Source organism: Oncorhynchus masou, chromosome 19 (assembly GCF_036934945.1).
Source record: "Oncorhynchus masou masou isolate Uvic2021 chromosome 19, UVic_Omas_1.1, whole genome shotgun sequence".
In the NCBI taxonomy this organism is placed as follows: domain Eukaryota; kingdom Metazoa; phylum Chordata; class Actinopteri; order Salmoniformes; family Salmonidae; genus Oncorhynchus; species Oncorhynchus masou.
The window spans coordinates 30,670,141-30,685,123 of record NC_088230.1 but is presented as its reverse complement, the minus strand read 5'-3'; the positions used below and the strand labels follow the sequence as shown (position 1 = coordinate 30,685,123).

The 14,983-nt window shown below is 44.6% G+C and overlaps 2 protein-coding genes across 4 annotated transcripts; one reads left to right on the top strand and one right to left on the bottom strand.

The window, feature by feature from the left end:
• Nucleotides 1-356: 356 nt before the first annotated feature.
• Nucleotides 357-11,617, top strand: ttbk2b (tau tubulin kinase 2b). Of its 3 annotated transcripts, none has more exons than XM_064925621.1 (15): nt 357-568; nt 1,755-1,880; nt 2,228-2,375; nt 2,577-2,650; nt 2,834-2,974; nt 3,358-3,462; nt 3,708-3,773; nt 5,429-5,521; nt 5,592-5,717; nt 5,914-6,071; nt 6,722-6,938; nt 7,391-7,608; nt 8,451-8,892; nt 9,194-9,912; nt 10,167-11,617. In XM_064925621.1, exons 2-15 carry the CDS (start codon nt 1,809-1,811, stop codon nt 10,531-10,533), a joined length of 2,946 nt encoding a protein of 981 aa, XP_064781693.1. In that variant the 5' UTR covers nt 357-568; nt 1,755-1,808; the 3' UTR covers nt 10,534-11,617. The 3 variants fall into 3 exon arrangements, with proteins under 3 accessions (XP_064781693.1, XP_064781694.1, XP_064781692.1); XM_064925622.1 differs by lacking the exon at nt 357-568 and adding an exon at nt 605-774 and having other exon boundaries at nt 10,170-11,617; XM_064925620.1 differs by lacking the exon at nt 357-568 and adding an exon at nt 605-774.
• A 1,322-nt stretch (nt 11,618-12,939) lies between these two features.
• churc1 (churchill domain containing 1) lies at nt 12,940-14,955 on the bottom strand. The gene is made up of 4 exons (XM_064925623.1): nt 14,732-14,955; nt 14,385-14,520; nt 14,105-14,175; nt 12,940-13,759 (listed from the first exon to the last, which is right to left on the bottom strand). The coding sequence occupies exons 1-4, from the start codon at nt 14,768-14,770 to the stop codon at nt 13,667-13,669; spliced, it is 339 nt and encodes a 112-aa protein (XP_064781695.1). The 5' UTR covers nt 14,771-14,955; the 3' UTR covers nt 12,940-13,666.
• Nucleotides 14,956-14,983: the final 28 nt, after the last annotated feature.

Sequence of the window (14,983 nt, the reverse complement as noted above, 5' to 3'; positions counted from 1 at the left end):
TTGAAAGCGTCACTGCTCGGTCAAGAACATATTCTTATTTACAATGACAGGAACAGTGGGCTAACTGGCATGTTCAGGAGCAGAACGACAGATTTGTACCTTGTCAGCTCGGGGATTCGATATAGCAACCTTTCTGTTACTGACCCAACTCTGACCACGAGGCTACCTGCCGCGCCGTCATACTTTGGATATGTGGATATATCATAAAGCATCATTTGAATTTCCAAAGATATCTATTGTAGCATTTTATAGCACAACTAGCATTGATTTAATTGGCTGTCTGAACTGAAATTTGTTCAATGCCAGTACCCTGTCATTGTCAATAATATTCAGGTGTCAATGCAGTACTGCACTGACTCTGCATTGACTCTGCGTTGCTGTCGTGAGGGTGCCACTTTTTTTTGCGCATAATACTGTACTCTCACAATCTCATCACATTCACCGCATGTGCCAGGAAACACTGTTGGTTCTGATAATGCTGTGACAGTGACATCTATATTCCGTCTTCCTAGCCCAGCAGCGGAGATAAACAGAGAGAACTCTGCAAAGATGCAGAGGGATGATCAATGTAAGGGGGAGCGCTTGCCCGTGACGTAACCGATGCTGTTGGGTGAATGAGCGGAGGAGAAACCTTCTAGCTATTCCGTTATGTGCACAATAACATGTTTTAAGAGTTGAAAGCAGGACTCACAGCAATGGATATGTGGATATGTCAGTTAACTGCCTGCATTTTAAATAGTAGCTACATATTTGGAAATGGTGCAATCAAACAAGGTAGGTTTGGATGTAATAAGTTAGGATGAAACTGCCGCATGTGCATCTGCCTTGCTAGCTAGGCTAGCTAACGTTAACGTTAAATAGCATGCTAGCTATTTTGCTAGGTAGCTAAATTACTTATTCCAGAGGTAAGAAATAAACATTTGCTTGTACCAACTAACTAGCTGGTACATGTCGGATAGTTAGGTAGGTACTGTAACTAGCTAACGTTAGTTATCTAGAAAGATAGCTTCGCTAGCATTGGTTTGTTGATAACTAGCTTAACGCTGCCAGGCAGTGGATGCCGAGCCATAGGGTGGCGCTTTATTGTTAAGCGAAGCAAGGTAAGGTCGTCCTGGTGCAGGCTAGCAAATTGTATCAATGCCAGTTAACTGTACAATTTCTCCCTCTACTGCAAGACATTAGACCTAACGTTAGCTAGCGAGCCAACCAGCTTGGCCGATAATATCAAATCAAATCCTTATTGACAGAGTTTGTCTAAATGTGCTGAGTATGCTGGAATAGGATTGATATGTTGGTTTGGTAAATTGCTAGCTAGCTATGTCTGTTGGCTAACTGAAGCATCAAAGAGGGTTAAGGGAAGTTGTGAACAAGCAGCTCTAATGTCATTCTGTCAGTGTGGTAATGCATGAGTATAACATTCTTAAAACCACCTAGTGCAGTAAAGGACTTGGCAAAAAAAAAAGTAGCTAGTGTGCAATAGAGGCTGTAGATTCTGCGGATTGGGCTGTTAATATTTTCAGTGATTATCCAGTTTGATATAAACAATAGTTGTTATAGCTGTGGGTATAAACAAATAGATTAATGTTTCAATACATCCTTTACATTAGTTTATTGGTAAATGACAGTGACAGCACGCAAATTAAGATATCTCACTGAGGACACATGTAGATGGAGGTAGCCAAGGTCTCCAATACATTTGCATGATTTGTCAGATGAAACATCTAATTGTCTCTGTCCTTTCTCCCTGCCTGCAGTAAGAAGCCAGTGACACTAATGCCAGGTTCAGACCTTCGTTGGGAGCACTCGAGATGAGTTGCGTTGTAGAGCAGGCGGCAGACATCCTGTCAGTGACAGACCTGGTCCGGGAGAGATGGAGAGTGGTGAGTGACTATAAATACTTCCGGCTGCAGAAAGGGCACAGCTAGCTTGCGTCAAATCTGTTTTGTTGCTGCGCCCTTTCTCATAGCCAGACTGCAGCAGAGATATTGTCAAGGCGGCTTTCTATAATGTGTTACGTAAGTGTTCATTAATTCAACATTTCTTCAGGATATCATGTTCAACGTAGGATATGGACTGCTGGTGTGTGTACCATTGTTTTCCCCCTGGGTACAGTACGTAACTTTTCACACAGGACACTTAGGATTTTCATTGTCGCTTTCTCTCCTCTTACCACCTCTCTTCTTTCTTTACTACCTGAATTCTACCTTCTCCTCCATTCCATTTGCAGGTGAAGAAGATTGGTGGGGGAGGCTTCGGGGAGATCTACGAGGTACTGGATCAACTGAGCCAGGTCAACGTGGCCCTGAAGGTGGAGTCTGCACAGCAGCCCAAACAGGTGCTGAAGATGGAAGTGGCTGTGCTAAAGAAGCTCCAGGGTGAGAGAGAGGAATACATCTAAAATGGACATCGTTAGTAAAACACTGAAATGTCCATAACTAGGAAATTCACTTAAAAACCTGCATCAAACCTTTATGGAAAATATTGATTGCATATTTACATGAATCATTTAGCCAGATACGGTACATACCTGGTGTGCCTTAGGGCATGTAAGCTACATTTATTTTTCTCTGCTTCAGGGAAAGATCACGTGTGTCGCTTTGTGGGCTGTGGTCGTAATGACCGCTTCAACTATGTGGTGATGGAGCTTCAGGTAGGCTGTGCAGCGTGTCCGCTCATTGGAATATTCGAAACCTTTTGATTGTAATGTGATTTGTGGATTCAAATAACGTATTTAAAAATGTGTGTAAATGCATGATTGAGTAGCTCAGCCTTGGGTGACCATGACAACGTCCCATACTCCATCCCACAAACATTGCTTTTCTGTGTCCTATAGGGGAGGAATCTGGCAGACCTGCGCAGAACTATGTCTCGTGGCACCTTCACCATCTCCACCACTCTGAGGCTGGGCAGGCAGATGCTGGAGGCCATCGAGAGCATCCACTCTGTGGGCTTCCTGCACCGGGACATCAAACCGGTAAGAGGTCATGGGGTCACCTTGAGGGAACAATGGGGGGTGATGCATCAGGAGTGAGGGAACCAAATGAGAGCATAAAGGATTTCCTAGTAACACCTTAACTTAAATCATTAATGCAGGTATATCGCATTATTATGCAGTAATAATGTATTGCGCAACTTGTCATAAGCATGTATGACCCCCTTATAATGTCTCCTGGTCATCTCGGAATGATCCTGACTAAATCCCAGACATTTTTATTAAGAAGGAACATTTAATAAGACAATAATAGTACATGGTGTTACTGGGTTTACCTTGAGACAATTGCCTGTTCAATCAGATTAATGTTAAGGACGAGACTGAGTAGCACTGACTGATGTTACCTGTGTGTTTTACCGCTCCAGTCAAACTTTGCCATGGGGCGCCTGGCCAGCACGTGCCGATGCTGCTACATGCTTGACTTTGGTCTGGCCCGGCAATTCACCAACTCTTGTCAGGAAGTGCGCCCTGTAAGTATTCCTCCCTGTGTGTGTGTGTGTGTGCGTGCCTGCCTGCCTGCGGCGTGCGTGTGTGTGTCTTTATGTATTAGGTCCCAGTTTCATTTGTGCAATTCTCTGGCTACAGTCCAATGTCCACTTATAATGAAGCAATGTATTGGGCATGCATTCTAAGTAGTATGCTAGTGTAAATACTCCAGCTTGAATCTAATTTCTTATCTTTCTCTCTTTCTCTCTCGCTCTTCTCTTTCTCTCAGCCCCGTCCCGTGGCAGGGTTCAGAGGAACTGTGCGCTATGCCTCAGTCAATGCACACAAGAATAAGGTGAGTGTCTCCCCCTCTCGTTTACTTGGGGTCAATCATATATAATATTATTTATATATATATGTACACACACACACAGTACCAGTAAAAAGTTTGGACACACCTACTCATTCCAGGGGTTTTCTTAATTTTTACTATTTTCTACATTGTAGAATAATAGTGAATAATAGTGAATACATCACAAGATTCTTCAAAGTAGCCACCCTTTACCTTGATGACAGCTTTTCACACTCTTGGCATTCTCTCATTCTCCAGGTAGTCACCTGGAAAGCATTTCAATGAACAGATGTGCCTTGTTAAAAGTTAATTTGGGGAATTTCTTTCCTTAATGTGTTTGAGCCAATCAGTTGTGTTGTGACAACGTAGGGGTGGTATACAGAAGATAGCCCTATTTGGTAAAAGACCAAGTCCATATTATGGCAGGAACAGCTTAAATAAGCAAAGAGAAATGACAGTCCATCATTACTTTAAGACATGAACATTTCAAAAACTTTTAAAGTTTCTTCAAGTGCAGTTGCAAAAACCATCAAGCGCTATGATGAAACTGGCTCTCGTGAGGACAGCCAGAGTTACCTCTGCTGCAGAGGATAAGTTGATTAGAGTTACCAGCCTCGGAAATTGCAGCCCAAATAAGTGCTTCAGAGTTCAAGAAACAGACACATCAACTGTTCAGAGGAGATTGCGTGAATCAGGCCTTCATGGTCGAATTGCTGCAAAGAAACAACTACTAAAGGACAACAATAATAAGAAGAGACTTGCTTGGGCCAAGAAACACGAGCAATGGACATTAGACCAGTGGAAATCTGTCCTTTAGTCTGATGAGTCCAAATTTGAGATTTTTGGTTCCAATTGGTGTGTCTTTGTGAGACGCAGAGTAGGTGAACAGATGATCTCTGCATGTGTAGTTCCCACCTTGAAGCTTGGAGGAGGTGGTGTGGGGGTGTTTTGCTGGTGACACTGTCAGTGATTTATTTAGAATTCAAGGCACACTTAACCAGCATGGTTACCACAACATTCTGCAGCGATATGCCATGCCATCCGGTTTGCGCTTAGTGGGACTATAATTTGTATTTCAACAGGACAATGACCCAAAACCCACCTCCAGGCTGTGTAAGGGCTATTTGACCAAGAAGGAGAGTGATGGAATGCTGCATCAGATGACCTGGCCTTCACAATCTCTTGACCTTAACCCAATTGAGATGGTTTGGGATGAGTTGGACCGCAGAGTGAATGAAAAGCAGCCAACAAGTGCTCAGCATACGTGGAAACTCCTTCAAGACAGTTGGAAAAACATTCCTCATGAAGCTGGTTGAGAGAATGCTACAAGTTTGCAAAGCTGTCATCAAGGCAACTTTGAAGAATCTGAAATATAAAATATATTTTGATTTGTTTAACACTTTTTTGGTTACCACATGATTCCATATGTGTAATTTCATAGTTTTGATGTCTTCACTATTATTCTACAATGTAGAAAATAGTAAAAATAAAGAAAAGGATTTTTTTTATTTTTTATTATTTTTTATTTCACCTTTAATTAACCAGGTAGGAATGAGTAGGTGTGTCCTAACTTCTGACTGGTACTGTGTGTATATATATACAGCTGTATGACTGTTCTCACCTTGCTCACACATGATGTGTGTGTCTGGGGTCTGCAGGAGATGGGTCGCCATGACGACCTCTGGTCTCTCTTCTACATGCTGGTGGAGTTCATGGTGGGCCAGCTACCATGGAGGAAGGTCAAAGACAAAGTAAGTGTGTGTGTGTGCATGTGAATGTGTACTCGCATGTGTGTTCATGTTCTTTTCTCTCTACTCACAGGAACAGGTGGGGAACCTGAAGGAGGCCTACGACCATCACCTAATGCTCAAACATCTCCCTTCAGAGTTCAGCGTCTTCCTGGATCATATCCTGACCTTGGACTACTACACTAAGCCTGACTATCAGGTCTATAGCTTTCCATACATGCTCGTTACCTCATAAATATCCAGTAAATAAACTGAAATTCCAATCTTTACTTCCTAATTTGACTGAATTTGGATGGAAATGACCCCAACCCGTGTGCCTCTGTCTGCCGACAATAGATAATCTTCCTGTTGTCTCGTAATGCTAAATATCAATGGTTTGGGTTGTTCTGTTCCAGCTACTAATATCAGTGTTTGAGAATGCCATGAAGAGTCAAAGTGTGTTGGAGAACGACCCGTATGACTGGGAGAGGTGCGACCCGGAGGATATGCTAACCATCACCGCTTCGGCCACCACCGCTCAGCAATTCACCCGCCTCACACCAGCTTACATGGGGTAAGAACTGAAATAATGGTGGACTAATTGTTTAAAAAAGTAGGGGAAAGGTAGAACTGTGTGGTATCAGAAGTAGGGTTGCAAAAGTTGGGTAACTTAACCAAAATTCCTGCTTATTCCATCCCCATTCCAGGAATCTTTCAACCTGGATTTCTGGAAAACCTGGTCATTTTGGGAAAGTTCCCGAAATTTTGCAACTCAGATCCAAAGTAGTAACTGTTCTATTCTAAGATTCAGAAATGTACTTTGTCTGGCTTCTTGTTGATTGGTGGGATGCAGAATATTTGTGTGAATGCTTGTAATTAATGCCTCATTGGTCAGCATTTGCTGATTGGACTATAATATCTTCCTTCAAATTGACGGGATCCAAATTTTGTCCGACTCATGCCAGTCAACCCATAGGTTGTTTTTACACTCCAAGCTTTTTGGGGGAAGGGGAAACCTTCATAGTCAGTCAGAGATCCCCATGGAAACCACAGTCCTAATTTGTGCTCTGAGAAGTAGCAGCTGAATGACCTTCCACCTCTTTTTCCTCTATCTCATCTCTCTCCTTTTCTCATTCCCTCCCCCCTGCCTCTCTCTCTTTGCTGTCTCTTACTCTCTCTTATCTTTCTCGTTCTCCCTTTGTCCTTCTCTCTCTCTTCCCCCAGCATGGCCAACGCCTCGGTGCTCCCCGGCGAGCTGCAGAGGGAGAACACTGAGGACGTACTGCAGGGCGAGCGCCTCAGCGACGCCGACAACTGTCCCCCCATCCCGGCCCAGCACCAACGTGCTGCCCAGGGTGCCGACGTGTGGGAGGAGATGGACCGCAACCGCAACCGAAAACACACCGCAGCCCAGAAACAACAAAAAACACTCATCAGGAAGGTCCGGATTGGAACACACACTTTTTAAATTTATTGACCATAAAAATAAATACTGGGTTTGAGACAGAGGAACACATGCTATGAAAGAAACACCCCTGTTAGTTTCCTTTAACTGCTGCAGTTCAGCTAACCTTGTCTACGTCACCAGCAGCATTTTTCAAGCTACTCTACTGTTCTTAGTCCAGCTACATTAACAATGTGCAGAACACCACTGAGACGCAATTATGTGACGATATGACCTGAACATAGACAGCAACAGCAATCAAATATATTACTAAGGGAGAAGCAAGGGGCTGAATGAGATTAGCCTCTTACCTCATCCCCTCTTTGTGTGTGTGTAGGAAGTCACCTGGCTTTGTTAACTTCATATCGTGGAATCTACCTTTAAAATAGTATTATCCTACTCCCAACACCTTTTTTTGTGACACAGCTACATTCCTACCCCTTCTCCAGGTGGTGAGTGAGGACGAGCACAGCCAGAACCAGGGGGGTAACCAGAGCCCCAACACAGGTTCCGTCCAGAGCTCTCCCAGACGGGTGCGCTCAGAGACCATGTTCCTAGATCGGGCAGCCCCCCTGCTCCGGAGAATGAGACACAGCCAGAGCCTGGCCTTTGAGAAGAGACTGGCCCCCGAACCCAAGCCCACCATTGAACGCTTCCTTGAGGCCTAGTCAGTTCCTTTTACCATTGTGCTACAGTAGTTGAATCGTTTATATTGTGCTACAGTAGTTGAATTGTTTATATTGTGCTACAGTAGTTGAATCGTTTATATTGTGCTACAGTAGTTGAATTGTTTATATTGTGCTACAGTAGTTGAATCGTTTATATTGTGCTACAGTAGTTGAATTGTTTATATTGTGCTACAGTAGTTGAATCGTTTATATTGTGCTACAGTAGTTGAATTGTTTATATTGTGCTACAGTAGTTGAATCGTTTATATTGTGCTACAGTAGTTGAATCGTTTATATTGTGCTACAGTAGTTGAATCGTTTATATTGTGCTACAGTAGTTGAATCGTTTATATTGTGCTACAGTAGTTGAATCGTTTATATTGTGATACAGTAGTTGAATCGTTTATATTGTGCTACAATATGCACTAGGACAGTGCTTCTAAAACCACCTCTTGGGGACCGCTAGACATTTCACAGTATGGTTTTAACCCTGAACTACCACACCTGATTCACCAGTCAAGGGCTTGATGATTAGTTGAAAAGTAAAATCAGTGTTCTAGCTTTGGAAGAGATCAAATACATGGAACTGTTGAGGGTCCCCGACGACAGGTTTGAGAACCACTGCACTAGGACGAGGCAGGCACAAGGCAGAGTGATTTGTTTTAACAAATGAACAGTCCTTAAGACTCCCTTCTGTATTCAGGTTTTTGTTTCAGCCAAGCTCTATTTTGTTGGACTGTTCATTGTCAAGTTAGGCAGATCTAATTTCCATTAGTCAACTTTAAAGATGAATTGAACGATTTCGCAAATGTCAATTCCCAAATATCTTCTATATTTCCAGTCTGGGGAAGCAGCGTCCTCAGGAGCGAGAGAAGACCATCCCAGAGAACGGCGGTGGGCAAGGGGAGCAGGTTGGCACCCCCTGCGATGATGACCAGGCGACAGGGACCCCCGACCAGGAGGAGGGGGCTGGGGCCAGCAGTGGAGGCTTTGTGGCCCTCAACCTTAGCACTGTACCCCAGGAGGGAGACTCCCAGGAGTGGGTGATGCTGGAGCTGGAACAAGGGGGAGGCAGCGGGGCCTCGGGGGCAGCCAAGCCTCCAGGAGACGATGCTCTGGATGGGGATAAACCAGGGACCCAAGCAGAGGCCCAGGACCAACAGCCTCCCTCAGGCCCAATCAGTCCCGTCCAGTCCCACATGGCCCTGCCCTGTACCTGGTTACTGGGCGGCAAGAGGCTGCCTGGGATGCTAGGCCACTTGGGCCGAGCTCAGATGGAGCAGGTGAGTGAAGGTTTGGCAGAAGAAATGCTCACACAGATACTTCATGCGTACGTACAGATCTGTTCTGGGAATTCAAATGTTACTTTTTCTAAATGTTTTGGTGCAGCATTTCTTAGAAATGGCCCTGACGGTGCATTTACATCCACTTTGAAGGAAATGTTTTTTACTTTACTGCAGGTTATTTTGTGAATTCTAAGAACTGTACACACACACCAGATACACAGAGAAATCTGCACTTCGTTCTACTTGTGCCTCCTCACCCCGTCTCCCAATCATCTCTGCCCTCTGTCTCTATTTACAGTCTCCCAACCCCGTACCGCAGTCCCCCGTGACAGAGAAGAGTGAAGCCATACCGTTAGAGGCCCCGTTCACCAGACCCACCGACCCCCAAGAGGGCAAGGTTGGTGAGACGGTCCAGTCAGCCCCCAGCCCTGTGCCAAGCCTCATCCCAGCCCACCTAGCCAACGATAAAGACCCAGAGAGCGACTCTGGCCTCCCTGACCGTTCCTCTGAACCCAACCAGCGCCCCCAGGTTGAGAAAGCTAGAGGCACCGCAGAGAATGCTGTCACTGTCTCCTCCTCACCCCCTCCGGTCCTCCTGCAAAGGGACTCCCCCTCCTTGTCCAGACTGAGCCGCATCCCTGTACGAGACCCAACTACCGCCCCGGATTCCCCCACCCCCCTCACCACGGATCGCCGTCACCGCTGGAGCAGCCCTGTGCCCGGCTCGCCCTCCCACTCGCCCTCGCCATCCCTCTCCTGCGACAACCTGCTACCCTGTGGTGTCCGAGAGCGTCTCCTGTCCTGCTCGGACCGCGGCTCACGCTCCGACTGGCTTGGGGAGGACCGTGACCCCCTCTCCCTCTCGCTCTCCTCCTCGGGCAGCAGGAGTAAGATCCCGCGTCCCGTTAACTCCCCTCTTCTGGGGCCCGAGCAGCATCAGCAGCTCTCCTCCTCCGGCAGGTTCCTGCCTCGCCCGCCTCCCGGGAAACCGCCCACCCGCCCGGCTGTAGACAACAGGTATGAAAAACATGGCATGATGTCACAGCACTGGGCAACATTCAGTAGGGCAAGCGTTATGGCATGTTGCATATAGAAATGTGATGAATTCCGCTGGCATAATTTCTCATTGGACAGCCTCATATTTTTCAGTCTGTCTGCTCTACATTACATAGCCGTGTCTGAAAGTTCCACAACATTGTGCCCTGCCGAACGCAACCTTGGTAGGCTGTAATAGTAAGGGTTGCAGTTTTTTATTCTGTTCTCTGCTCCAGTAGACACCGGCGGTTCCGGGTGCGCGCCAGCAGCACCAGCGATGCTGACTTCCTGGCCAGCCTGACCCAGCTGATGAAGGACCGCAGCGGTGCACTCTTCAGTCCACCACCGCGCCCCCGTAGCTCCTCCTCCTTGCTGCAGCGCTCACTTAGCTCCTCCCCCTCCCGTCACGAGCTCCGCGAGGGGGGTGGGGTCTTCGTGGAGCGCAGCTGCTCTCCGTCCAGCTTCTCGGGGTCCCCTCCCCCTCCACGGTACCCCCAGGACAGGCTCAGCGGGCAGCATGGAATACCGTGGGGTGCAGGGCCCGGTGCCCGAGGAAGGGTCTCCAGCCACGAGGGCAAAGGCAGTGGCAAAGTGAGCCGATAAGTGGACAGAATTGGCAACAGGTTGTTGTGCAGGAGGATGAATGTTGTCCTGGAGGCAGAGCTCAGCGATTTCCACTAGATAGGCCGGCTGCAAAGTCAAAATTGGCTATATATCGTAACAATTAGGTCTTCATGGGGTTAGGTTTAAAATTATATTTTTGTACTTTGTGGCTGTGTCAACTAGTGACCAACCTGCAGAGCTGCCTCCAGTACATGAGTAATCCCAATAAATGCCAACCTGCTGTTCAGAAGGGCATACTGTAGTAAAACGTTTTGCTCCGGTTAACAGACACGTTCAGGATGTACCTCTCCGTTTCACTGAGATTTAAAACGTTTCCTCCCCACTGCACGCGACCCAGGCTGCAATGGTGACTAAGACTAATAATGTATGTACAGAGAATATACTGTATCTGGTCTTTGATAGCATGTGTAAATATCTATTATCTACTACTGTACTCCAGGGAATGTACTGTATGTAATGTAAAATGTATGATAGAATGTGTCTATTTATTTGTTGGATGCGTCTCGAACTGAAAGTACTTGACAAATGTAGCTCGATTCTGCAGTCGAAACGAAGAAAAGGTTTCCTAAAAAACCTTGAATGCCAACTCTTCTCTCCCCGACCCTCGTCCTGTGCTCTTAACACTATGTATGTGTGTATGCAATGAGACCAAAAAGATCTGTATTGTATCATATTTGAGGAATGGAAAGGAGGTCTCCTAGTGTGTATATATGGACTATTTTACCCTAGTATAGAGAGCACTTTAATGCTGTTCAATCAAACTACGTTTTCCCCTTATTGCACCAACACATCAGCCTTCATTTATGAGGACCAGGGTATGTAAACTTCATTCCCCCTTCCCTTTAGAAACCACTACAGTAGATGAAACAAATTGTAATTTGAGCTATTTAAAGTGTCACTCACTCTGGCATATTTACAATGTATTTGTATGCTTTTGTTGTGAGAAAATCTCTTCGGTCATGCAGAGGTATCACAATGTTAGAATGTAAAGAAAAATTACAACTCATACTGAATTAATGTAAAAAGTGCATGGATATCATTGCAAATATATTATTTTTTTTAATCATTTGTACAGTGTCCGCTTTAAAAAAAAATCTGTATTTTTTAATAAACTGGTCCCGATCAAATATATTTATGATGCAGACCAGCAAAATAAGAGTATTTTTATTTCCCCATTGCAGAATAATTTATCATAATTTCAGGATTGCAGAAAATCAAAGCGGGTGTACATATGGCATTTAATGAAACAAAAATATAAAGGTAACATGCCACAATTTCAAAGATTTTACTGAGTTACAGTTCATATAAGGAAATCAGTCAATTGAAATAAATCCATTCGGCCCTAATCTATGGATTTCACATGATTGGGAATACAGATCTATATCGGTTGGTCACAGACAGGAGCGTGGATCAGAAAATCATAGTATCTGGTGTGACCACCATTTGTCTCATGCCGCGTGCCATCTCATTCACAGAGTTGATCAGGTGTTGATTGTGGCCTGTGGAATGTTGTCTCACTCTTCAATGGCTGTGCGAAGTTGCTGGATATTGGTGGGAAATGGAACACGCTCAATGTGTGACTTGTCTGGTGAGTATGTAGGCCATGGAAGAACTGTGACATTTTCAGCTTCCAGGAATTGTGTGCAGCACCTTGAGACATTGAGCCGTGCATTATCATGCTAAAACATGAGGTGATGGCGGTGAATGAAAGGCACAACAATGGGCCTCATGACCTCATCACAGTTTCTCTGCATTCAAACTGCTATCAATAAAATGCAATTGTGTTCAATTTCCGTAGCTTATGCCTGCCCATACCTTAACCCCACTGCTACCATGGGGAACTCTGTTCACAACGTTGACATCAGCAAACCGCTCGCCCACACGACGCTATACGTGGTCTGCGGTTGTGAGGCTGTTTGGACATACTGGCAAATTCTCTAAAATGACATTGGAGGCAGCTTATGGTAGAGAAATGAACATTAAATTATCTGGCAACAGCTCTGGTGGACATTCAGAATGCCAATTGCACGCTCCCTCAGCTTGAGACATCTGTGGCATTGTGTTGTGTGACAAAACTGAACATTTTAGAGTGGCCTTTAATTGTCACCAGCACAAGGTGCACCTATGTAATGGTCATGCTGTTTAATCAACTTCTTGATATGCCACAACTGTCAGGTGGATGGATTATTTTGGCAAATGAGAAATGCTCACTAATAGGGATGTAAACAAATGTGCAATAAAATTTGAGAGAAAAGCTTTTTGTGCATATGGAACATTTCTGGTATCTTTTATTTCATCCCATGAAATATGTGACTAACACTTTACATGTTGTGTTCATATTTCTGTAAAGTATATATGAAATAATAGATTTTCAAAGTAGTAGACTACCTACACGTTGTCTTTATTACGCTATGATGCAACCAACAAATGCGTACAGTGTCAAGTTCCATTGCCCCCCACAACATACAAACATTTGTTTTACTTAATATTTATATTTAAAAAACAATACTGTCAAATCTATTTAAATAGACATGTGATCCCGTAGCCCCAACCTAGACCCTATACAGAAACAACCACTAGTCTGCAACCTAGGCCCTGTCCAGAAACAACCCTAAGCCCCAACCTAGACCCTGTCAAGAAACAACCCTTAGGCCCAACCTAGACCCTATACAGAAACAACCACTAGTCCCCAACATAGGCCCTATACAGAAACAACCCTTAGCCCCCAAACCTTCAACAAACTTAATGTAAATGTGATATGGTAGTAGCTTCTTCTTGCACTCTGATAAGCCAAGATTAATCTCTAATAGTGCTTATGGGGTGGGGGTTGGGGATGTTAATGAGTGAACTAGGCCCTACATTTCAATTTGATGAATATAGGACTTGCCATCTTAGACAAGCTCTGTGTTCTATAAGTGAAATGTTATGTCTGGGCAGAGCCATATAGAGATGCATGGCTATATGGGTTTGAGAAGTGATATGTGTTCTAGAATACCTGGTCTATTTTCTAGAATGCTAATAGTCCATCTCTTTCATGGGACTTCTGGTCCATGTTGAGCTTGCAGTTCTTGATTGTTTACATCTGGTCATCTCAGTCTTTCATTGTACTCTTCTAGAAGAGAGGGGCGGTTTGCCTGGGATCATCTGGCAGCACACTGATGGAGTCCTCCGCCTTCCCACACAGCATGCACAACATTGTGTACTCCTGGAGTGGATAGAGGCCCATGACGTTACCGTCAGGAGAGAAATCAGAGAATAGTCAATGCAGTTATGAGGTATTTACCATTGTGACACCCACCTTGGACCTACATCATTTTTTATAGTTTCTTTCAGATAATGGTATGGAAATCTTCAACCCTTTTCACACCATTGTGCCGACCTGAACCTTACTGTGCTAGCTCGGATATATTCTCTATTATTACTCTGGTGGATGTGTAACCAGGCCAGCACAGTACAACTTGCCTTGGTTCGGCTTGGCTCAGTAGCGTGAACAGGGTACTATTGCACTGTTATTCAGTGAGTATTTAACCTTCAAAGGAGAAGTCTTTACCTGATAATCGTCCACCACAGAGAAGGTATACTCATGCCTGGCTACGACGTGGTCACAGTTTTTACACACATCTGCCAGGTAGTAAAGAAAGGCCACTCGTAAGATGAAAATCATCTCCAGCACAGCCACACACACACCTTTCTCAGGACCATGTTCATTAGACACAAAACAGAAGAAACTGGGAGATACTATCCGAAATTGTCCAATTAGAAATGCTTGTTTTTGTTTGCTGTTGCAAAAACTTTTGATCCGAAACATCACTGGAACAACATTAACTCACGATCATAGGTGACTATCTCCTCTCCATCCTCATCCTCTGTGGCCTTGTTGCTGATCAACACAAAGTCCCTCTGGTGACAGTTGGCACAGCCCAGGTAGTTCATCAAGTAGGAGCCATTCTCCAAACATGTGTTCCCCTGACAACCAGAGATGAAGGTATTTTACAGTTGACAAACAATTATCTAAGCTAGATTCCATATTCAGTTTGACAGAAAGATCCTCTTCAACGTAAAATTGATAAAAGCAGTCATCATAAAATACAGTTATATACGGTTACTAGGTGACTACTACTGCAAATATGTTTACACTAGATTCTGAGTTTTGGTCCGATTTTTTAACCAGACTCACCCTGTCGGGGTACTCTTTCTGCACACAACCATTACACATTTTACTCCTTTTCAAAAAGCCAGCAATAGACACAGTAAAACGGGTAGTAATCTCTAACTATATGACGTGACTCGTTTTCTCACGACAGTAAATTATTATCTTTCAATTCTCAACAAAAAAGGTTTTCTTCACTGAAGCTACTTCCGCAATGACAGGCTATTCTTAACTTCCGGGAATATAACTAGAGGATGCATCTGATTGGCTCTTCGGGCC

Excerpts from the sequence above, each read along its gene's own strand:
- ttbk2b (XM_064925621.1), top strand. The coding sequence starts at position 1,809 with ATGAGTTGCGTTGTAGAGCAGGCGGCAGACATCCTGTCAGTGACAGAC. Across the intron at positions 3,774-5,428 it reads TCAATGCACACAAGAATAAG|GAGATGGGTCGCCATGACGA; the intron begins GTGAGTGTCTCC and ends TGGGGTCTGCAG. Across the intron at positions 9,913-10,166 it reads CGCCCGGCTGTAGACAACAG|TAGACACCGGCGGTTCCGGG; the intron begins GTATGAAAAACA and ends TCTCTGCTCCAG.
- churc1 (XM_064925623.1), bottom strand. The coding sequence starts at position 14,770 with ATGTGTAATGGTTGTGTGCAGAAAGAGTACCCCGACAGG. Across the intron at positions 14,521-14,731 it reads AGAAAGAGTACCCCGACAGG|GGGAACACATGTTTGGAGAA; the intron begins GTGAGTCTGGTT and ends TCTGGTTGTCAG. Across the intron at positions 13,760-14,104 it reads CTGTGGTGGACGATTATCAG|GAGTACACAATGTTGTGCAT; the intron begins GTAAAGACTTCT and ends TATCCACTCCAG.